Consider the following 19,550-nt stretch of genomic DNA (forward strand, 5'->3'; position numbering starts at 1 on the left):
AGACTCTGGCTCATGGGAGATTCCCAGGACAGTCTGGCCTATAAATCTATAAGCATCTGAGCTCCAGGGGCCCATTCCCATACAGGCAGTGCTGCAGTCACCTGCAGTCATCTAAGTGTCACCGATAGCATAAACCTGCACACCCACAAGACAAACCCAAGCCTTGTAAGATTCTGGTTTTCTGTGCCAACTGTTCAGGAAATAATCTGCCCACTGTACTTTCATGTGGTTTTCAATACCATCACCTAATGGCTTTCCCAGAATCTGCTTTACTTCTTCTTACTCGATGATGTTATATAACCATGTAATTTCTTGCTTAAATTTTGTCCCCTCTTGTCTGCATAAAAGATAACTGGTCAGTCTACTGTACATGCCACTATTACTTTATAATAAATAGCCTATGTGAGAACCTTTTTAAAAAGAACCAAGTGAAACTAAATATTCCTAGAAACCATGCTTACGGTGCTTTATTCAACACATGCAAATTAAATATTTGAACGTCCCCAAGTGGCATAAATATGTCATATTATGATTACCAGTTTGATGCATGTGACTTGGATTTACCTTTTAGTTGTTTTTTTATTACAGTCTGTTATTTGCTGTATATTTAAATTTTTTCTAGTAATTAGAGAATTTTTACATTATTTCCATCTCTGAAAATCAAAATGATGTTCTAAAATTAGAAACATTGGTAGTGTAACAACAGTTTAATTTTTAATTAAAATAACATCCAAATTCTGCAGAACTTGATGATATAGTGAATAATACTTTAAAGGACACTAAACTTCTATCTTGACTGAGTTCTGACAGTATTATAAGCTTCAGAAGCTTGTATCTTTCCCTATTATTCTCAATTAATTATATCATTATTATTTTAATTTTTGGTACCTGGAAAGTAAAATAGATCTTATAAGGGAACATTTATTTATCTAATGCCACTTCAAGTTGTCTTGGTAAATAAATGCTCAAAGCCAGAAGCACTATGTATTTGTGCAAGAGTCATGGTAAAGCATTACAAAAACATGTATTCCAAATTGGAAATGTTGTCTGGATTGTAGACAACTAAAGCAATTTTAGAAGTAAAATCTTAATTACTGATAGTTAAAAAAAAAAAAATCAAAAAAACTATAAAACACTCCTTTCATTTTCAGGATCAAACTGATATCTGCAATTGATAAACGTTTCTGGAAAAATAACAAGTATATCAAAAATAGGCTACTAAAAGGAAAGAAAAGGACCTAACATGGATTTAACACTCACTAAATGTGCTAAGGGATGTTTTGTTTTCCTCTTCTGACCGGACCATTATTGAGCACCTACTGTGTGCTAAACTCTTTCATTCATGAAAGGTCATTTTAACTTGCTCTATAACTCTTCAAAATAAATATTATTAGTCTTGTTTTATATATGAGAAAACCGAGACTCACAGATGTCACTCAGATATTAAATGGTGGAACCATGATTTGACGAAGATTCTGTAGCCTATGTATTTTCTATCACCACAAATGAATTCTGACCTGGTCTCTCTATTGTAGCCCCCATATTTGGCTCAATTTAATATAAAGGTTTAATATGCAGTTGGGCTTTTAACTTCTTTAATTCCACATAGATAAAATTCTTTGCCAGTGAGGACATACTAATATATGAATATGGGATGTGATAAGGCCAAGCTTCAAATTTCATAGGATCTATAAAAACAAATTTACAGAGGAAAAACTTCCAATGACAGTCAAAGTCAAATACATTTGTGGCAGATGTATCAGGACATACATATGTTCTAAATAAAGATGATTGATAAATATTTCCCACAGTATCTTCTAATATAAATATAGTAAATACTAATGGAAATATTTAGCAATCTGATTCACACTGAAAAATTCCAAAAGCATGCTGAACACTAGCAAAAGAATTCAAACGTGACAAATAGGAGAGCGAGCGAGTTGGAAAAGATAACTAGCAAGAATTCAGTGACTATAAAAAGCAGATCATTTTTAATATGCCACTCTAAACAATGCCTTCTAATGTAAGACACAGAGGGATTCTGAAATTTTCCAGACTCATAAAAACTTAGCCATCTTCTTTTTTATTTGTTTTAAAGTTCTAATCTCTAACCCTAAATTTCTCTGCTGAAAAATCTACATTTTAATCTATATCCCCTCTCGGTTACATCTCTAAGTAGAGAAAATAGTCTTTATTTTACTTTACTGGACCTCAGGAAGAGTGAATTAAATTAATCATGTTCCTCAAAGAACATATTTGTTAACTCTGAAACATCTTTCATTAATCAAAAAACTAATTATAAAGTGACAAGGACATTGGAACTTTGGTTGTGGCAGTCAAAGAGAAAAAGATCATGAAACTGACTTCTCATTCTGTCTCACTGGGGAAGAAGGGAGTAACATGCGTGATGTGAGAGAGTGAATATTGCAGCATGAAATTCTCCCCACTGAGAAGAATCCTTCTGTGAGGACCACCTTCTCCAAACCAGGGCACCTAGTGAGAATATTTCAGGATTGGTTCCCACCTTTGACAACTGCCGCCACTGTTTTCACTTTTAGTTCATACTAATATGGTTTTTGGTATGCATGTGAATGAGAATGGTAGAAGAAAAGGAGAGAGGCTGGGAAACAGATAAAGAGAAAGCACTAGATATTAATGTATTTGTCATTATGACAATTCATATATTGTAAGCTTCAGTGACATTCAGTAAATGAAACATAGCTAAATATACAAAATAACATGTTTTAGAACCTAAATAGAACCTTTCAAGGATTACTTGTGATAAAAGATAAATTTGTTTATTTACAAGAGAGGGATAAAGGCTTTACATCAAATCATAAAATCCAATTGTCAAAATTGACTTCTGTGTTTCCAATTACAATATCCCATCATTACAGAAGGCAAATTATGTGGATAATTTACATAATCAAGCCTTGCTCTGTTATTCTAATTAAGTTTCATTTGTGTTTTTTGCTTGTCATCATTCATTCTTTAGGCATATTAAGACAGAAAAAACACAGCATGAACAATGCAAAAAATAAATATCAACTCAGATAGAATAAATGGTACTAATAAAAAGAACATTCAGAATGAATATATTTATATAGAGTATAGAAAAGTACTAAATACAGTACCTACATTAGGAGGGGTCAAATCTGCATTTCATGAAGCAAAATAGGAAAGTATTATAAATTATGAGACAGATAACAATAGCCCACACACAAGACAAGTAATGAATATTGTAAATTTTTTCATGTACACGAAAAACATTAAAAAGAGAACAATACTGGAATCAAACTGTAGCTTTCAAAGAAGAAAAAAAGCTACAAATTATTTTTTCCAATAGATAATTCATTGTCCATATTCGTGGTGGAGTTATGTTATGTGGTCATTTAAGAGATTATTTTTAATGTATGACAGTTTTCACCAACGTCTTATGGAGAAATGACAGACAAGTAAGATTTACCCCAGCATTCTCTTTTAACCAAAACCAAAAACTACTTTCTTTAATTGGAACTTTTTAATGGATGCACAGACCTATACACAGTAAACTCCTTTCCCAGCACAACCCCCTACCTCCGACAGTGAAGTAGGACAATACCACAAGAAGGCACAAACAGTGAATCAATTAAAGGCAGAAGGAACATACCTTCCAATAAATTCATATCGATGTCGTTATTGTCAGGCTTGTGTAGGCATGGGTATGTGTTAAACAGATTAGCTACAAAAGCTAAATTAAGTTTGGGATTGCCCGAAACCACATCTGCAGGAGTAACAAACTGCCTGCAGCCCAGTTTATCTGCTTCTTGAAGCATGAATCCAGCACGCTTCAGGTCATTTTTCTCCTAAACAAGGAAATAAATTAAAAATTGTCAAGATTAAACTTTCCATTGGCATAATTTTTATTGATTGGCATAATTTTTACATGTTTATAAGGAATTATTTTTCTGGAAATATATCTGATAATAGCTCCAAATAAGGTCAGAATGTGCAAGAATTACAAATCAACTTCCCCATTTCTTTTAAATCGATAAGAATAAGTCTCTAAGTTTTCTTGCTGGGATCAGAGTAATATTTCACCCCCATTTATGCAGTACTCAACAAAACTCTCAAATATTGTATCTGTAAAGTACTGATCAAATTATAGATAACTTGATCAAGGCCACACATTAGGGTGACTTCTGGAGAAGAGGCTGAGGTGTCTCACCCATTCTACCCTGAATGATATTTCCAGTAGACTCTTTCCTCAATGAAAACAAATTGGAATACATACAAAAACTATTAAAATCAGAAGGAACAGCACTTTTCACAACCCTGGAAACAAACCAAATGATTATATCAACAGGAGAGCAGATGGATAAACTATTATAGTCACACGATGTGAGCTGGCCACCGACTGTTGTGGGGAGCGCAAGGCTCATAATACCAGCATGGGCCAGGGAGCTGTGTCCTACACAACTAGTCTGAGAAACAACGGCTTAAATAGGAATGGGGGGGAGGCAGAAGAAAGGGGGGAGAACAAATCTTAATAGTGTGGATACTGCACTTTCAATGTTTAGATAGAACCATCGTTGGTATTTACAACTTATGCTAACATAACGGACTTCCTAGGAAATGTATTAAATGGCTCAGGAGTTGTACAGCCCCTCCAACACGATCAATACCAGGAACTGCCGCTTTTAGTTTGCGTATTTCTGATTCTAAGTTAGAGAATTGATCATCAATGGCTTAGCAATGTAATACTGGCTTGTTGCTACCTTTCCTAGTACACAGTGACAGTCATAAAGACGCCCTGTCATTTCCAGTTACGCAGCACCAGGGAAAAGCAGATGGAGGGTTGATTCCACACACACTCAGGTTTAGACACCTGCAGTTCCCTTTCTTCAGTCATGACAGCCAGATTTCTTAGCATGGAGACCTGGAGCCTGGACCATGAAAAAACTACTGAAGAGCAGAAGGCCGAGTTTTACGGAAGGGCTGGGGATCCACAAGGGAATGCTGCCTGTAGAGAACTGCACTCTACATGTGACGGTACTCACTGGTCAAGTTCATAGAGACAGAACGTGGGAGGACAGTGGTTCCCAGGGGCTGGGGCAGGGAGAATGGGGAGTTAGTGTTTGATGGGGACAGATTTCACTATGGGATGATGAAAAGCTCTAGATATGGATAGTGATGACGGTTGCTCATGAAGCGAATATACTTAATGCCACTAAACTGTACACGTAAAGATGGTTAAAATGGTAAATTTTATGTTTATTGTATCAAAATTTTAAAACATTTTCTTTAATTAAAACTTCTACTCACATTAAATCCTGAAAGGTCAATGGCAATGGCAGGTCCATCATCACGGTCTCCTTTAGGTGCAATCTGATTAAGCAGATGAAAATAAGCTCTTGAATCCTTCAGGGGAAAAAAAAAAAGAAATAGAATTTTAAAAATGAATAAAATCATCATTGGATTTAGGAAAAAAGTGCTCAAACTGAAGAAACTACTCTCATCTCAAAGAATGGGATAATAACAGTAACTTACTACTTCCGACTCCTGAATGCACCATGCTATTTTGCACTTGAGAGTTCTAGCAATACTGTTTCCTACACTGGAATACCCTTCCCCATCTTTTCATTTGTTTACACTAGCAAGCATTAGCATCAGTGAAGGTCAGGGTCAAGTGCTATCTTTTGGAAGGCTTCCCTGATTCTCTAGCATGAATGATGGGCCCTCCTCTTTACTGTGCAGCACCCCATGGCCACCTCTATAAATAAGCTGTGACCACACTGTAATAAATCACCCACCGAAGTCCCACTCAAAGGTGGCTATCATTAATTCTTCCCTGTACATTAAAAGGCACAATCTGTTCCCCTCCCCTTTAACTTACACTGGACTGTGATTTGCTTTGACCAACAAACATAGTTAAAGTGATGTTCTGGGGCTTCTAAGTGCCTTAAGAGCTTCTGCTTCCATCCTCTTGAAATTAGCTTCCACATAAGAAGTCCAATTTTCTGAGACTAGCCCGCTGCATGGATGCCCAAGCTAGCCACATGGAAAGGTCTCATTGGAGAAGCAGTGTCACCAGACCTGTGAGTGGTACCCTTGCACACATTCCGGACCAGTCCACTGACAGCCATATGCAAAGAGTTAGTAATCCCAACCAAAATCACCTGAAGCAGAGTCACCCAGCCAAGCGTCATTAAGCCACAGCAGCATGACAAACAGCAAACTGTTACTTTCAGTTTTGAGTGCCTTATTAAGCAGTAACTGAAATATCCATCTATGGGATGTTTCTCTCCCTGTGCAATCGGGAATCTTCTCAAGAACTAGGTCTTTGCATGCCTCTTGCCCGGCATAATGCCCCACAGGAGGATTTACTGAATGAACTGATGAACTGAATTTTAAAATAAGAGATTCCCTCAAAGTAAAACTTTAAATGAGCATATAACAGACGAAAGCAAAGAAATGTTACAATGCCACTTCAAAGAGAGAGATTGTCATCTGGGCCATTATGGCAGAACATAACCTGACTGAAGGTTAATATCTAAAGAGAAAATATGAATTAATGCCAACACTGATTAGTCTGAAGCAAACAAAAGCACAGAGCAGAAAAAGTCCAGGCAGAGGCCATGAGAGAGTTATTAGGCAGACTGAATGTTACAGTTTCCTTGACAAGCCTCCCCCAGTAGGTAGGGGAGTGTTTCAGGTTGAGGGACATACCTGAAGACCTCCTTTCATCTATGGACCCCATGTGCCCTCAGATAATTTCGTTTCCTATTAGCTGGTTACTGTTAAAGTGGGAGTAAGAGTGAAGTGGGAGGAAGTGTGGTGAACTGGTCAGGCCCATAAGGGCTCTAGTCCAACGAGCAGGTGTAATTCTCAGGCCAAATTAACAGACTGACATCCTCATTACAATTTGGTCTATCTGTGGCATATAAAATGGAAACGAATGTTTTAATCTGCTAAAGCTAGCATCTCCTTCCTCTCACAGCAAGCTGTATTTCTTATTAAAAACCAATAAACTACTTTTTGTAAAATAACAGATTCTGTGATTATAATTCTCAAAGAAATGCAAAATTTCATTTTCGACACTGTGTCCCTGTGAATTAAACTTCAATTCAAATTTAAGTCTGAACGCGTTTTGTTTTTTTACATTCTACATCCTTGCTGTGTGTCCCAAATGTGAACATTAAAATCCAACCTTAATGTCTTGGCTGAAGTTGTTGATGGGATGCCATCCTGCGTTGGTCAGGTGGTAGTTCACCCATCGCAGCAGCAGCTCCTCTGGAGAAAGCTTCATCAGCTCTTCTAGTTCCTCACCTTCATGCAGCAACGCAATCAGAGCTGAAAGGAAAACACTGAAACATAACTCGTCCTGTAATAAGCATAGCTCAATGAAGAGGAAGCCTTTTTGATGGCCTTACCTTCATTTCGGGAAATCTCAATATCAGCAAAAAGACCGACTTTGATGATCTGCCAGAGAAGTCCCAACACCAAGTGAGGTTTCCCTTCTTTCAGATCCTGTGCACCAATGTTGACCACTGTACAACCAATGGCTGAGGCAGAATTCAAGGCCAGGTTTAAATTTTCCTAAATTGCCACAAAGAAAAGCACCCATGAGGAGGGACTTTCTAAAGCTTATCAGCAAGTTGTGCAGGTAAATAAGAAAGAATGGATTGTGAAATTTCAGATCTTTAAACATAAGTAATATTTATACAAGCAGAACACCACTACTCAAAAAAAAAAATCCCAGTTTTAACTATTACCTTTATATGCCAGTGACTTTCAAATCCGTATATCTGGCCCACACCTTCTTCCAGCCCCACTCTGAGCTCTTTGCCTATGCGTATATGCTCACTGGGCTAGGTCCACCGGGTACCCCACAAGAACCTCAAAACCAGCATGTCTAAACCTGCAGCAGTTCTTTCCACGCTTCCTTGGTCTTCCTCTAATGTCATTAAAACTGGCTTTTCTTTACTTATTTCCTGTGTTGGTTGATAGGACCTACCTTCATTCTTGCCTTCTTTCTTCGTAAGTCATAAATCTAAGCAGAATCCTTGTTCTTCCTTGCCTCCCACACCCAATCACCAATATCTGTCAGTTCTACCTTCTAAATACATCTGGAAACTATCAATTCCTTTATTCAGGTTTCTTAATTCCTTCCTGACCTCCATCCTTAGACTCTCTACAAGATGGCTTCCACAATACTCTGCAGTAGGGATGTTACTAAGGTAGAAGCCTGAAGGTGTTCTATCAAATTGAGTCTGTCTCTCCCACTATGTCCTCTCACTCACTCTGCTCCAGTTACATAGAGCCTTTGAACATGCTATTCCGTCTGCCTGGAACACGCTTTCTGAGTTCCTTTAAGATTGCTCAAATGCACTAATGACCCTCTCTGATTACCCTACACAAAAGAGTAAGCAACACTACGACGTCTTCCTGACTGTACCCTTATCATTCTCAGACATACGTGTTTCCCCAAAAATAAGACCTAGCTGGACCATCAGCTCTAACGCATCTTTTGGAGCAAAATTTAACATAAGACACGGTATTATATTATACTGTATAATATATTATATAAAGATTATTAATCATTGCTCCAAAAGACACACTAGAGCATATAAAATATATACGCATATACTTTGGTATCTGAGAATATTAATTGCACTGGATTTTTTTACATATTTTAATGAACAGATTCAATTTCCTATACCCATTCTTATTAGTTTCCTGACTTTTAGATCCCTAAATCACCAATCTGCTTTTTCAGTCTTATATAACTTATTTTTCTTTTGATAATGATAAGTAAGCAAGAATATACAGCTCAGTAGTACACTGAGCAAAAGAAGAAAAATGAGAAAGTCTCCAAGATCAAAAATGAGTCCTGCTATTGATGACTTGACCTATTCCTTCCCCGTTTTCATCGTCGCTGTATGCCCTCTTCATCCTTTTATATTTATTTCTCTTCTTTCATACATCATGATACTACATAAACCCATCATCATAAGGTGAAAAACTGTTATCACTATCTTTGCAATCTTTTACAAATGAATTAGGCTTCTTCAGGATAAAGTTTCATGGGAAACTGGTAGTTTGCTAGGAGATCTATTCCTAGAGCTCTAAAATTACTGAATAAACAAGACACATTTAATATCCACTGTAACACTTTGCCTCTTCCCAGAGGCCTTCCTTTTCTCATTCTACATTAGTACACTCCTTCAAGCATCTTTGAGACCAAGACCATTACCCCCTACTCACATTGGAAGAATGCTATCTCTAAAAATAAAACCATAAAAGACTTAGCCCCTCACACCCATCCTGTAGCTATTACAAAATAGTTACAGAATTTTTCTTTATTTTATTTAATGCACTGCATACAATTATCAAAAGCAAAACCGAATAAATTTATACAATAGTAAAAAATGCTGCATTGCAGATTCAGTGCCATAAAAAAATTATGCAATGTATTCTAGAAATAAGACATATATAAATATTTTAAAGAATCATAGATACTAGATGAAGCATCCTGACACAAGATGTGAAAAAAAATAATAACCTTCTGCCAATTGCCATTGGAAATGGCCTTCTTCAAGAATGGTAGTTTCTGCTAGGGACATGCAACATTATTGGCTTATTAGAGTGGGGGACAAAAAGCCATGTTAGTCAACATCTAATTCTATAGTTCTCAATGATAACAGGAAATGGGAGTCCCCCTTGGATAGTCCAAAACTAACCACGTGCCACTGCTCGAAGGTCACAGATTCCTTATAGAAGAGACTTAACAACTTCAGCAAAATCAAGGATTGTACAAAATAGCTTAGCAGTGGCTCCCTTTTAATAGCTACAGTTGTGACTAGAACATTAAACAGTTGCTGCTACTACCACCACAGAGAGTGGCAGTATAGCACGGTGATTGAAAGGATGGGCTCTGGAGCTAGACCACTGGGCTCCTAGTCCGGCTCTGCCTCAGTTTCCTCATCTTTAAAATCACAGTATCTTATTTTAAGGCTGCTAGGATGAGTCAAAAGGGTAATTCATGTGATATGTTTAGAACAGTGACTGGTACGTAGTAAATACTTGGTAAATATTTGTATCTACCCATTGTTCTAGACATTTTGAGGGAAACAGTATGGTGACTATAAATTCCTGGGCTTTAACAAGACGTAAATGGACATCTCCCTATAGAACTATTTAGTATAATGAATAGCTAAAAATGTTGTGAAATGGTAAAACTATGCACTATTCTTTTTTTCAACCAGCCCACAAAAACACTGGCATCAAGCGAAGATTCATTAATAAAAATAACAATAATTACAATAATAAAACCTGAATACTATTATCTTAAGTAAAGAAGTTCATCCAAAGTATTTTGGATCTTAATTTTATTCACGACAAAATGCAGTTGAACTTTTCTTTAATAAAAACCTAGTTTTCACATGAGGCTGAAATTACATTAAATCAAAGGTTGTGCCTGGGCCTGAACATCCATTACGAAAGGCTATGATTCACAGCACTATTGCATGAAGACTGGCAAAGCGCACACACTTACGGAAACAGTGAAAGGGGTGAGCTTCTTCTTATTAATGGCTCTTTCGTCAATTGTATCTGGTTCAGATAAGTTGATCATTTTGCTAAAAAGAAAATGGGAATAATTTAGTGCAAGACTCCCAGAACTGTTTTTCCAAGCAATCAGAATAGTTAACTTTTGAAAAGTAATAATAACCTATTTCTTTAAAATATTATACAGTGATTCACAGTAGGGACTTAATTTTAAAAATCTGAGAAATATTCCCTAACGTAAAACAAATCCATCACTCACTTCAACAGTAATCTTAGCACTTCCTCCTAATTTTTAAAAACACTCCTGCATTTTCCTTACGTGACTCTGGTTTTTATTTCATTTAATGATCAACATTCAACAGCCTGAAATGTAAACAAAAAAATTCTCAAGAAGCCAAGTTTCATAAAGTGGTATCAACACTGTGAAATTGCTGATGTTGCAGAAAAATAAGGAGCCAGAGACTTAGTCTTTCTAAAACTTCAGTAACTCAAACATTTTAAAAGAAATTGATATAAATTTTCTGTCTGTATGTTAGAATATATTTTATACTTTAAAGATAGGTAAATACCCATTCAATTCATAACAGACATTTCCTCTGAAGCAGAGGAAGAGACCAGAATTACAGGTAGAGCTCACAGTATATTTTATATGTAATGTCCTAAAAACTAATACCCTGTACTCACGGGTAGGTTTTTCTTTTTCTTTTCAAGTAAAAACACTGAAGGAAATGTGCCAGAATGTTATAATAGTTAATTATGGGTGATAAGAATATTTGTGATGGTTAGTTTCTTCTTTGTAAGTCCTGTATTTTTATAAACAACAAAATGGGGCACTTTCTTTGTACAAAGAAGTATGCTGGGACTATGGTGTATGCAACAAAGATAAGACATGCCCTTGGAGAGTTTACGAGGGAGTGAGCAGGAACAGACTGCAAAGCGCCAAGGATGTGAGCATGCTGAATCCCAGCATTAATGTCACCTCAGTCCCCACGTTCCTGTGCTAGTCAATAATCAACGCTCCCGTGCTGAGAAGTGAAAAAAGACACCCTGTGACCATATTCAAACACATTAGAGCAGTAACTCAGAAGTTGCCTGGCATTCTTAAGGAAATAGAGGAGAAAGGCACCAGAAAAATAAGAGATTGTATTTGAAGGAAAATTCTAGAAAACATTTAGTACTTAATTTTCTAGGTGACATAAATTCTTCAAGACGTATGTAGAGCTGCTTGCTAACTAATTCCGAAAGACAACAGATTTGCTGAATGGTAGTTTTCACTGAATGCTCATCAATGGAGACAGTAAGAACACAGCTCCCTGAACCCAGTGCTCAGCTCACCAGAGAAGAATGCCATCCGCAAGTGATTTGAAAAGGCTGCCATCGCTGGGGTTCATGGGTATGAGATGCTGGCAGTCAGGGTCATTCTCCAGGGCTTTGTTTATCCAGTTAACAAAGGCCACCTTTTCTTCCTCTGCAAAAGAAAATCTTAGTAGCAAACCCCACTTCACAAAATTCCCTGCACTATAAAAATATCATTTTAATTTCTGTTCAAAGATTGCAAATGCCAATTATTAAAACTCTACTAAAACGCTAAAGGGTTTAAGAAGAAAGGGGAATTTATTCCACTTTTTTGTCTGATATATTAGGGGAGAACAACGTATATACTTTAAGTGAGCACAGTAAATATTCAGTTTGGTTCTAAAATCTTTCCAAATATATACTGCTTCTGAGAGCTAATGAATCAGAAGCCACACATCAGAGGTCAGTCAGACACACACACACACACACACACACACACACACACACACACAATCAGGGGGAAAATACAAGAAACAAATATCCACAGCAATAAATTCCACTCTACTCCCACCCCTGAAAAATGTATAGACTTGTTATTTGGGGCTTACAACAGAAATACTGATTTAAATCAGGAGTTATTCAAATAAATAAAAGTGGTCCATTTCTGTGGAATTTCTGCTATAAAAAAACTGACACAAATCTAGATACCAGTGCTACCCTCAGCCACCTTCCTCCTTGGCTTTTCAATACATGGCTCCTAGCGTGGGTACATTGACCTTTAGGCAGAAAGTGCTGCTGGGCTATGCAGTGGGGAAAATAGGAAGCAACTTAAAGAAAAAGTGTTGTAGTGCTTTATTACTATTATGTAGGTATAGAAATCATTTAACAATATGAAACCTAAAAGATAATAATTCTCATTTCCATCACTGGGTAACATACAGTAAGCTGACCTCCCCCATTATTGCCGCAGTTCCTAGAATTAGGCAGTTTTCCTAAGGGCTTATTTGGCAGATAACCCCCCAAATTTAATCTCTCTCTCTCTCTCTCTCTCTCTCTCTCTCTCTCTCAGAGAGAGAGAGAGAGAGAGAATCAAAAAGACACAAACGTTTACTAAGCTTTCTCTTTTGTACATATCATAATCTGCCTTCTTCTCTCCTTGCCTCACTGTACTTCCTCAGGAACTTAGAATCTAGGGATTCAAAGATCACTAAGATATTGTAGCATAATGACAAAATACATACACCAAAAAAATGCAACATAAGGAAAAAAACACACCACAAGAGACATAAGCAATGTTTTGAAGAATTTAAAGAAAGAAATAATCACTTGTAGTTTGGGTGGATCAAAAAAAAAAAAGGCTTTCTGGAGAAGGTACTGTTTGAAAGACAGATTTGTAACACGTGAAGACGAACAGGGACAGGGAGGATGCTCCATGTGTAGGAACCAGGAAGCAGGAACCACTTCACAACCACTAGAATGGCTGTAATAAAATGGAAAGTGCTGGTGAGAATGTAAAGAAACTGGAACTTTCATACATTGTTCATGGGAATGTAAAATGGTGCAGATACTTTAGAAAACAGTTTGGCAGGTTTTGTTTTGTTTTTAATGATAAGCATAGAGTTACCATATGACCTGGCAAATCTGCTCCTAGGTATATACTTAAGAGAATTCAAAGCATATGTCCACAGGGAAATGTGTACACAAATGTTCACACAGCATTATTCATAATAGCCAAAACGTGGAAAGTCAAATGTCTGTCACTTGATGAAAGGATAAATAAAATGTGATACCACAGAACAGAGTAGTGTTCAGCAATAAAAAGGAATGAAGTACAAGATATGCCACAACACAGATGATCTCTGAAAATATTATGCCAGATAAGAGTGTCAAGTGAAAGGCCACTACTGTATGATTCCTTATATAAAATTTCCAGAATGGCAAATCTACAGAAATAGAAGTCGACTCATGGTTGCCAGAACCTGGGGAAGGGGGCGATGGGGAGTGACTGCTGATGAGGATAGGTTTTCTCCTTGGGCAAACAAAAGGGTTCCAAGATTAGATAGTGGTGATGATTGTACAACTCCGTGAATATACTAAAACTACTGAACTGTACATTTTAAAAGGGTGACTTTCATACTATCTCAATTATATCTCAATAAAGCTGTTCTTTTTTTAAAAGCCATTAAATGTTCTCTTATTCTAGATAATGGTTACATGGGTGTATTTCTATGTAAAAAAAATCATCAAACCAGGGCCGGCCCGATGGCTCAGGCAGTTAGAGCTCCATGCTCCTAACTCCGAAGGCTGCCGGTTCGATTCCCACATGGGCCAGTGGGCTCTCAACCACAAGGTTGTCAGTTCAATTCCTCGAGTCCCACAAGGGATGGTGGGCAGCGCCGCCCCCTGCAACTACGATTGAACACGGCACCTTGAGCTGAGCTGCCGCTGAGTTCCCGGATGGCTCAGTTGGTTGGAGTGCAACCTCTCTCTCAACCACAAGGTTGCCGGTTCTACTCCCAGAAGGCAGGGTGGGCTGCGCCCCCTGCAACTAGTAACGGCAACTGGACTTGGAGCTGAGCTGCGCCCTCCAAAACTAAGACTGAAAGGACAACAACTTGAAGCTGAATGGCACCCTCCACAACTAAGATTGAAAGGACAACAACTTGACTTGGAAAAAAGTCCTGGAAGTACACACTGTTCTCCAATAAAGTCCTGTTCCCCTTACCCAATAAAATCTTTAACAAAAAAAATCATCAAACCATATACTTAAAACTAGTGCACTTGATGTACTTTAATATGGGTAGACTTTGATAAACAACTGAAAAAATCTATGGTGATAGACATTAGAAAAGTGGTTACATCTGGAAGGAACAGTTACTGTTAGAAACCTGAGGGAGCCACTCAGGGTCATCTTGGGCTTGTTGGCAGCTATGTGGATGTAGTTACAGGATGTATACACAGGTAAAAATCCACTGATCTATACACTCAAGATTACAGGATTTTGCTAAAGGCGTACGTTACCTTAATAACAAGGTTTTATTTAAAAAGGAAGAAGCCTTTTCATTAGAATGGACAGGCAGAAATGGAGTTAAAGAGTGAATACCTTGCAAAAAATGGATATAGAAATCACTTAACAGTAGCTGCTGTAGACTGTGGCCTTTACTACCACACTTTTCCAGTGGTGTTGTCACACAGCAGCCTACCCATCTGTCCCCTCATACCTGCCCTAAAGAAAGGAGAGTCTGTGAGACTAATCCTTTCAGGGACTTTGCTTCACCTTTGTGCTTACACCTGATGTCTCCCTGTTTGGCCCCAGAGGATGGCTGGTCAGCCAATGACAAGTAAGATTCCCCACGGGGGGGGGGGGGGACAACTCAAGCCAGGCACAGTCGAGTGGGGACCTACAGGAGAACCCACGGGGTTGATAGAGGTGGGCATAGACCCCCACCTTCCCCGATTAAGGAGAGCTTCTGCCTTTAAGGCTGCATTCCTTCCCACAACCTGCTTGGGAAGAGATTCAATGGTGTAATAACATCAGTTCTCCATCTATCCATTTCAGTAAGTTTCAGCATAAAGGTTTTGTCCCTTTGGGAGGTACATCCTGAAACTGACGGTTCAGCTGCTTGCAGGCAAGGGTTATTAGTTCACATCAGTTTCTTAGTATAATGTGTGAAATTCACAGACCTTGGAGAAAACAATGTTGCTTTCTTGTGTGTGCATCAATAAAAGCCACAACTGGCCGATTTGGGGCTCTCAGTCCTTTGAGGCTCTGAGACCCTTGGCCCCCTGTTTCCTAACTTTCTTGATTTCTGTTTCTTACTTTCTTAACCCTTCACCAACCCTTCACCGCCCCTTCTCGTTTGATCACTGCCTGTGTTGCTCTGGACGCGACACAGTGGGAAAAGGTTAGGGAAAAAAGTACAACAGGGAGAAGTGCAAGTGTGCAAGGGGGAAAGTTACAGTGAGTGTGGGGACAGAGCCCCAGAGAGTAGTTTACAGGCTCTCGGCCTCACGTGAAGGGGTGCTGGCTCGGGTGGTGAATGGCCAACGGCTGTGGCTGATTGGCCGTCGGCTGTGGCCGGTTAGCCAATTGGCCGCAGGTATAACTGCTGCGGCTACGGAGGGCTGCCGAGGATTGCCGAGGAGCCGAGCAGAGCGGAAGAGGGAGGAGAGTCGAGAGAGTGGAGGAGAGTCGTTGGTCGGTCGGTTGGCGGAAAAGCAGACGGCAGGTCAGCGTCAGGTGGGCCCAGCCTCCACTGAGACCATAGTGGTATGACTCCCCTACCTATGGCTCCATGGGTGTTCCTTTTCAGCGTCACCATATCCTGCGTTCTTGTGTAGGGAGCGGGAGCAGAGACCCCGCAGACCACCCCGCCTGAAAGATGGCACGGCGAGAAGGCCTCCGTGCACGACAAATGGCGCAGCGAGCAGGGCCCCCCGCACGACAGTGAGTTTTTGTGAAAAATCTTAAAAGCATAGTCCTAATTACGTTGTGTTATATGAATGAAAGGAACTTGGCCAAAGATTCTCAGACATCTCAACCCCGAGAGGTAAGCTTAACAGGGGAAAAGGCATCTCATCTTAAGAGTTAATGTGACTGGATTTCCCACTGGGCAACAGTCCAGTGCTTCTATCAGATCAAGTAATCAGGTGTGGTGCTCTCCAGTCACTTGGTTGCTTGATAAAAGGTGAATCAGGAATCTCAGCTCCCAGAAAATGGAAGGGAAACGTCCTTGCAATAAACCCTTCCACAAATTCCTGGATTAGGTCTAAAGCTAAACTCACCTCACCAGTCAGAATGAAAAATCCATCCAAAGTTAATGGTCAAACCATTCAATGCTAAAAAGCTAAATAACTTATTTTTTGTTGTGCACTGTGTCTGACACATAGTAGGAACTCATTGTTTTCATTGATTCTAGGATTTTTCATTCTGACATCTCTGGAATTCAGATGTATTTCAAATCTGATGGAATGTTATAATTTAGTGTGATTTTCCCTCAATGGTACATAAAACAATGGTGTGAATTACAATGAATACCATCTTAGATTTGATGAACTATGAGACTTGTTGAATGAATCAATGGCTTAAAGCTCAAATCTGGAGTGGGAGGTTACCTGAATAAGAATGCTGGGTTCCCTCACTGGAAATGGATGAAGTGCCTCCAATAGCAGTAATCCCTTCCCTCTTGTTAATTATTTTTCGGAACGTTTTGCTGACGTCTTTGCTTTTTAACTCTTGCATTAGCTGGAATGGGATAAAAGTAAAATTGAGTCTTGATCAGATAATATAGGAATACTTGGAACATGAAGGAAAATTATTTAGACTTCTTTATTTGGAATGACATCAATAAATACTAACCAGGCATTGTTACACTTTACTGCTTATGTACACAGATAACTCTGTCATTTTACCAATAATACAAAATGGACAAATGTTTGCACCCCAACCACTAGAAGACATTTTGTTGTAATTAAGCTTAAATTGAACGCATTGAAATGATTCTTCTAGACTTGCCATAATCTCTTTGTACTGAAACTACAGAACTGATTAAATGATAAAGAGTTTTCAGTGCCTTAATGAAAGTATTTTCCTGTCTGAATATCTCAAACGTATGCATGATGATGTAAGTAAGTCAGCTCTTGTAGGAATAACACAGGCTTAGAGAAACACCCTCTCCCAAGTACTCACTGGACTCTTAGAGGTTGACTAGACTGAATTCACTTGGTTCTCCAAGCAGCAGCCAGTGTGAGTTTTTAAAAATGCAAATCTGATGGTGTCACTTCACATTCTTTTCCTCCCACATCACTGGCTTCCTATTGATCACAGGCTAAAAATGAAAATCCTACAAGACCCTGTATGACCTGACCTCAGCTTAGTTCTCTAGCATGTTCCCTTGCCCTTGCATCTCAGCTCCAGCCACAGGGACCTTTGCTCCCAAGTGCTTGAGAGTATCTACCATCCCAACAGCCACAAGGCTCTACTCAGTCTGTCGCTGCTACCTGCCTCAGGCATTATTCCTTTCCCCTATCCCCCCCTTTTGCCTGTTTAACATCTTCCTTCAGGTGTCAGCTCAGTCTTCATAGCTTCCAGAAACCTTACCTGAGTCCCTGGGTTCTCTAGCCTACCCACCAAGTTCAACTCCATCTACTATAAACTTGCAAGAGGCCTGTACTGTGCTGTCACAGTTATCTTTCACCCATTTTGGGGATGCTGCCTTCCCGACCTCATTGCTCCTCCATGAAAGCAGGGGTCACATTTCTTTTCGTTCAGCAACTTTTTATTGAGCTCCGGCAAGAATGGAGCTCAAATATTTGCTTATGAGTAAAGAATGCAAAACCAGACAATTTACATCTCATAAATATTTACTGGATTGCACTAATGCTTGTACATTCATACAGAAAATACAGTCACGGTGGTGTTGATGAAAGGAACTAAGAGCCCTTGCTCAACCACCAACTGGCATGGCAACCTAGCCAAGCCATCTCTCTTGGCCTGAGAGGTCTGAAACACATAATATTCAATACTCAGTTCTATAATCCGTTTCTCTTTTCTTGGTTGAGTCGTGTATTATTTTCCATCTTGTTCAGTTCCCTGCACCTTGAGATAGTTTAATAATGAAACAAAGCTATCATAGCTAGCATCAAAATTGACCTGATGGCACTCGCTGAAACTGAAGATGCAAATTCAGTTCCATATCAGCTTCCATATCGTAGCTGTTTCAGTTCAAAAAATATTCAATTTCTCAAAGCCAACTACAAAGATACTAAAATATTCCCCACACACAGATAGTCACTAAGCATTGAATTCAACTGTAGTGTTACTAGGGCATGAACTATTATTATTCTCTAAACCGGACTTCCATTCCAACGATGTAAGAATGGTTTTTTTCTTTTGTTTTGTGAATTATTTGTGGACTGTTATTATCATCATCATTGATTTTAAAGTAGTACTTTTTCTGGTCTCCGTAGCCAGATTTAACCAAAGAGAACAGTGACATTAAAATTCTTCTCGAAGCAAAATCATCAGTAGCCATAGAGGATTAGATTACTTACTGACACAAATTCTTCGAAACTGATTTTGCCATCTTTGTTGTTGTCAGCAACAGCTAGAATTTTCTCCACGATCTCGCGCACTTTATAGCCAGGCAGGGGAAGGCTCGCTTCCTTGAACAGGTCCTGAAGCTCGTAGTCACTAACATATCCACTGTTGTCAATATCTGTAGGATAAATTAGGGGTTGTCAAGTGTCCACTGTACTCTGCTGCAGATGGGTCCTCAGAAGGCCATGTGGGAGAGTCACACGCAAGTAGAAGCTTTCTGGTTTGTTCCACAAGGGGCGGTAACTAACCTTCCCAACTGCACCTGAACTGTACAAGGGATTGTCTACACTTTATCAAAAAAGTGATATTTAAATGGACTTTCTCCCCATAGGTTTAGGACTACCATGCGTATTTCAAGTGCATAAAACAAACATTACTCTCACAGATGAAAAACTCAAGTTTAGCACATGACTAGGTTTCAAAGAACTAAGCATGAAGAAGTCTCAGATATCTGTAAGAAATACAGCAGCTATGGTCTAACTTTTTCATGGAATTTACAAAATGGACCTGCTAGACACACAGTTCACATAAAATATGCGCATATAAAATACACAGAAGGCATTTCTGTTCTATATTTCACCTTGTGGCAGTTCTATCTCATTTGTCA

At 38.8% G+C, this 19,550-nt stretch overlaps 1 protein-coding gene across 6 annotated transcripts in view; it reads right to left on the bottom strand.

The window, feature by feature from the left end:
* PLS1 (plastin 1) overlaps positions 1-19,550 on the bottom strand; it is a 97,219-nt gene that overhangs the window by 15,351 nt on the left and 62,318 nt on the right. For 5 of the 6 annotated variants that reach the window (XM_019753596.2, XM_074334020.1, XM_074334019.1 and 2 more), the window contains exons 3-11: positions 18,898-19,061; positions 16,960-17,089; positions 11,884-12,016; positions 10,538-10,619; positions 7,413-7,578; positions 7,190-7,332; positions 5,305-5,400; positions 3,650-3,845; positions 3,135-3,155 (exon numbers count right to left, since the gene is read on the bottom strand). In XM_019753596.2, the coding sequence (XP_019609155.2) occupies positions 3,135-3,155; positions 3,650-3,845; positions 5,305-5,400; positions 7,190-7,332; positions 7,413-7,578; positions 10,538-10,619; positions 11,884-12,016; positions 16,960-17,089; positions 18,898-19,061 (1,131 nt within the window). The remainder of the gene's footprint in view (positions 1-3,134; positions 3,156-3,649; positions 3,846-5,304; positions 5,401-7,189; positions 7,333-7,412; positions 7,579-10,537; positions 10,620-11,883; positions 12,017-16,959; positions 17,090-18,897; positions 19,062-19,550) is intronic. The other variant, XM_019753598.2, reaches the window with a different exon arrangement.

This window comes from Rhinolophus sinicus, linkage group LG01 (assembly GCF_036562045.2).
Source record: "Rhinolophus sinicus isolate RSC01 linkage group LG01, ASM3656204v1, whole genome shotgun sequence".
NCBI classification, from domain to species: Eukaryota; Metazoa; Chordata; class Mammalia; order Chiroptera; family Rhinolophidae; genus Rhinolophus; species Rhinolophus sinicus.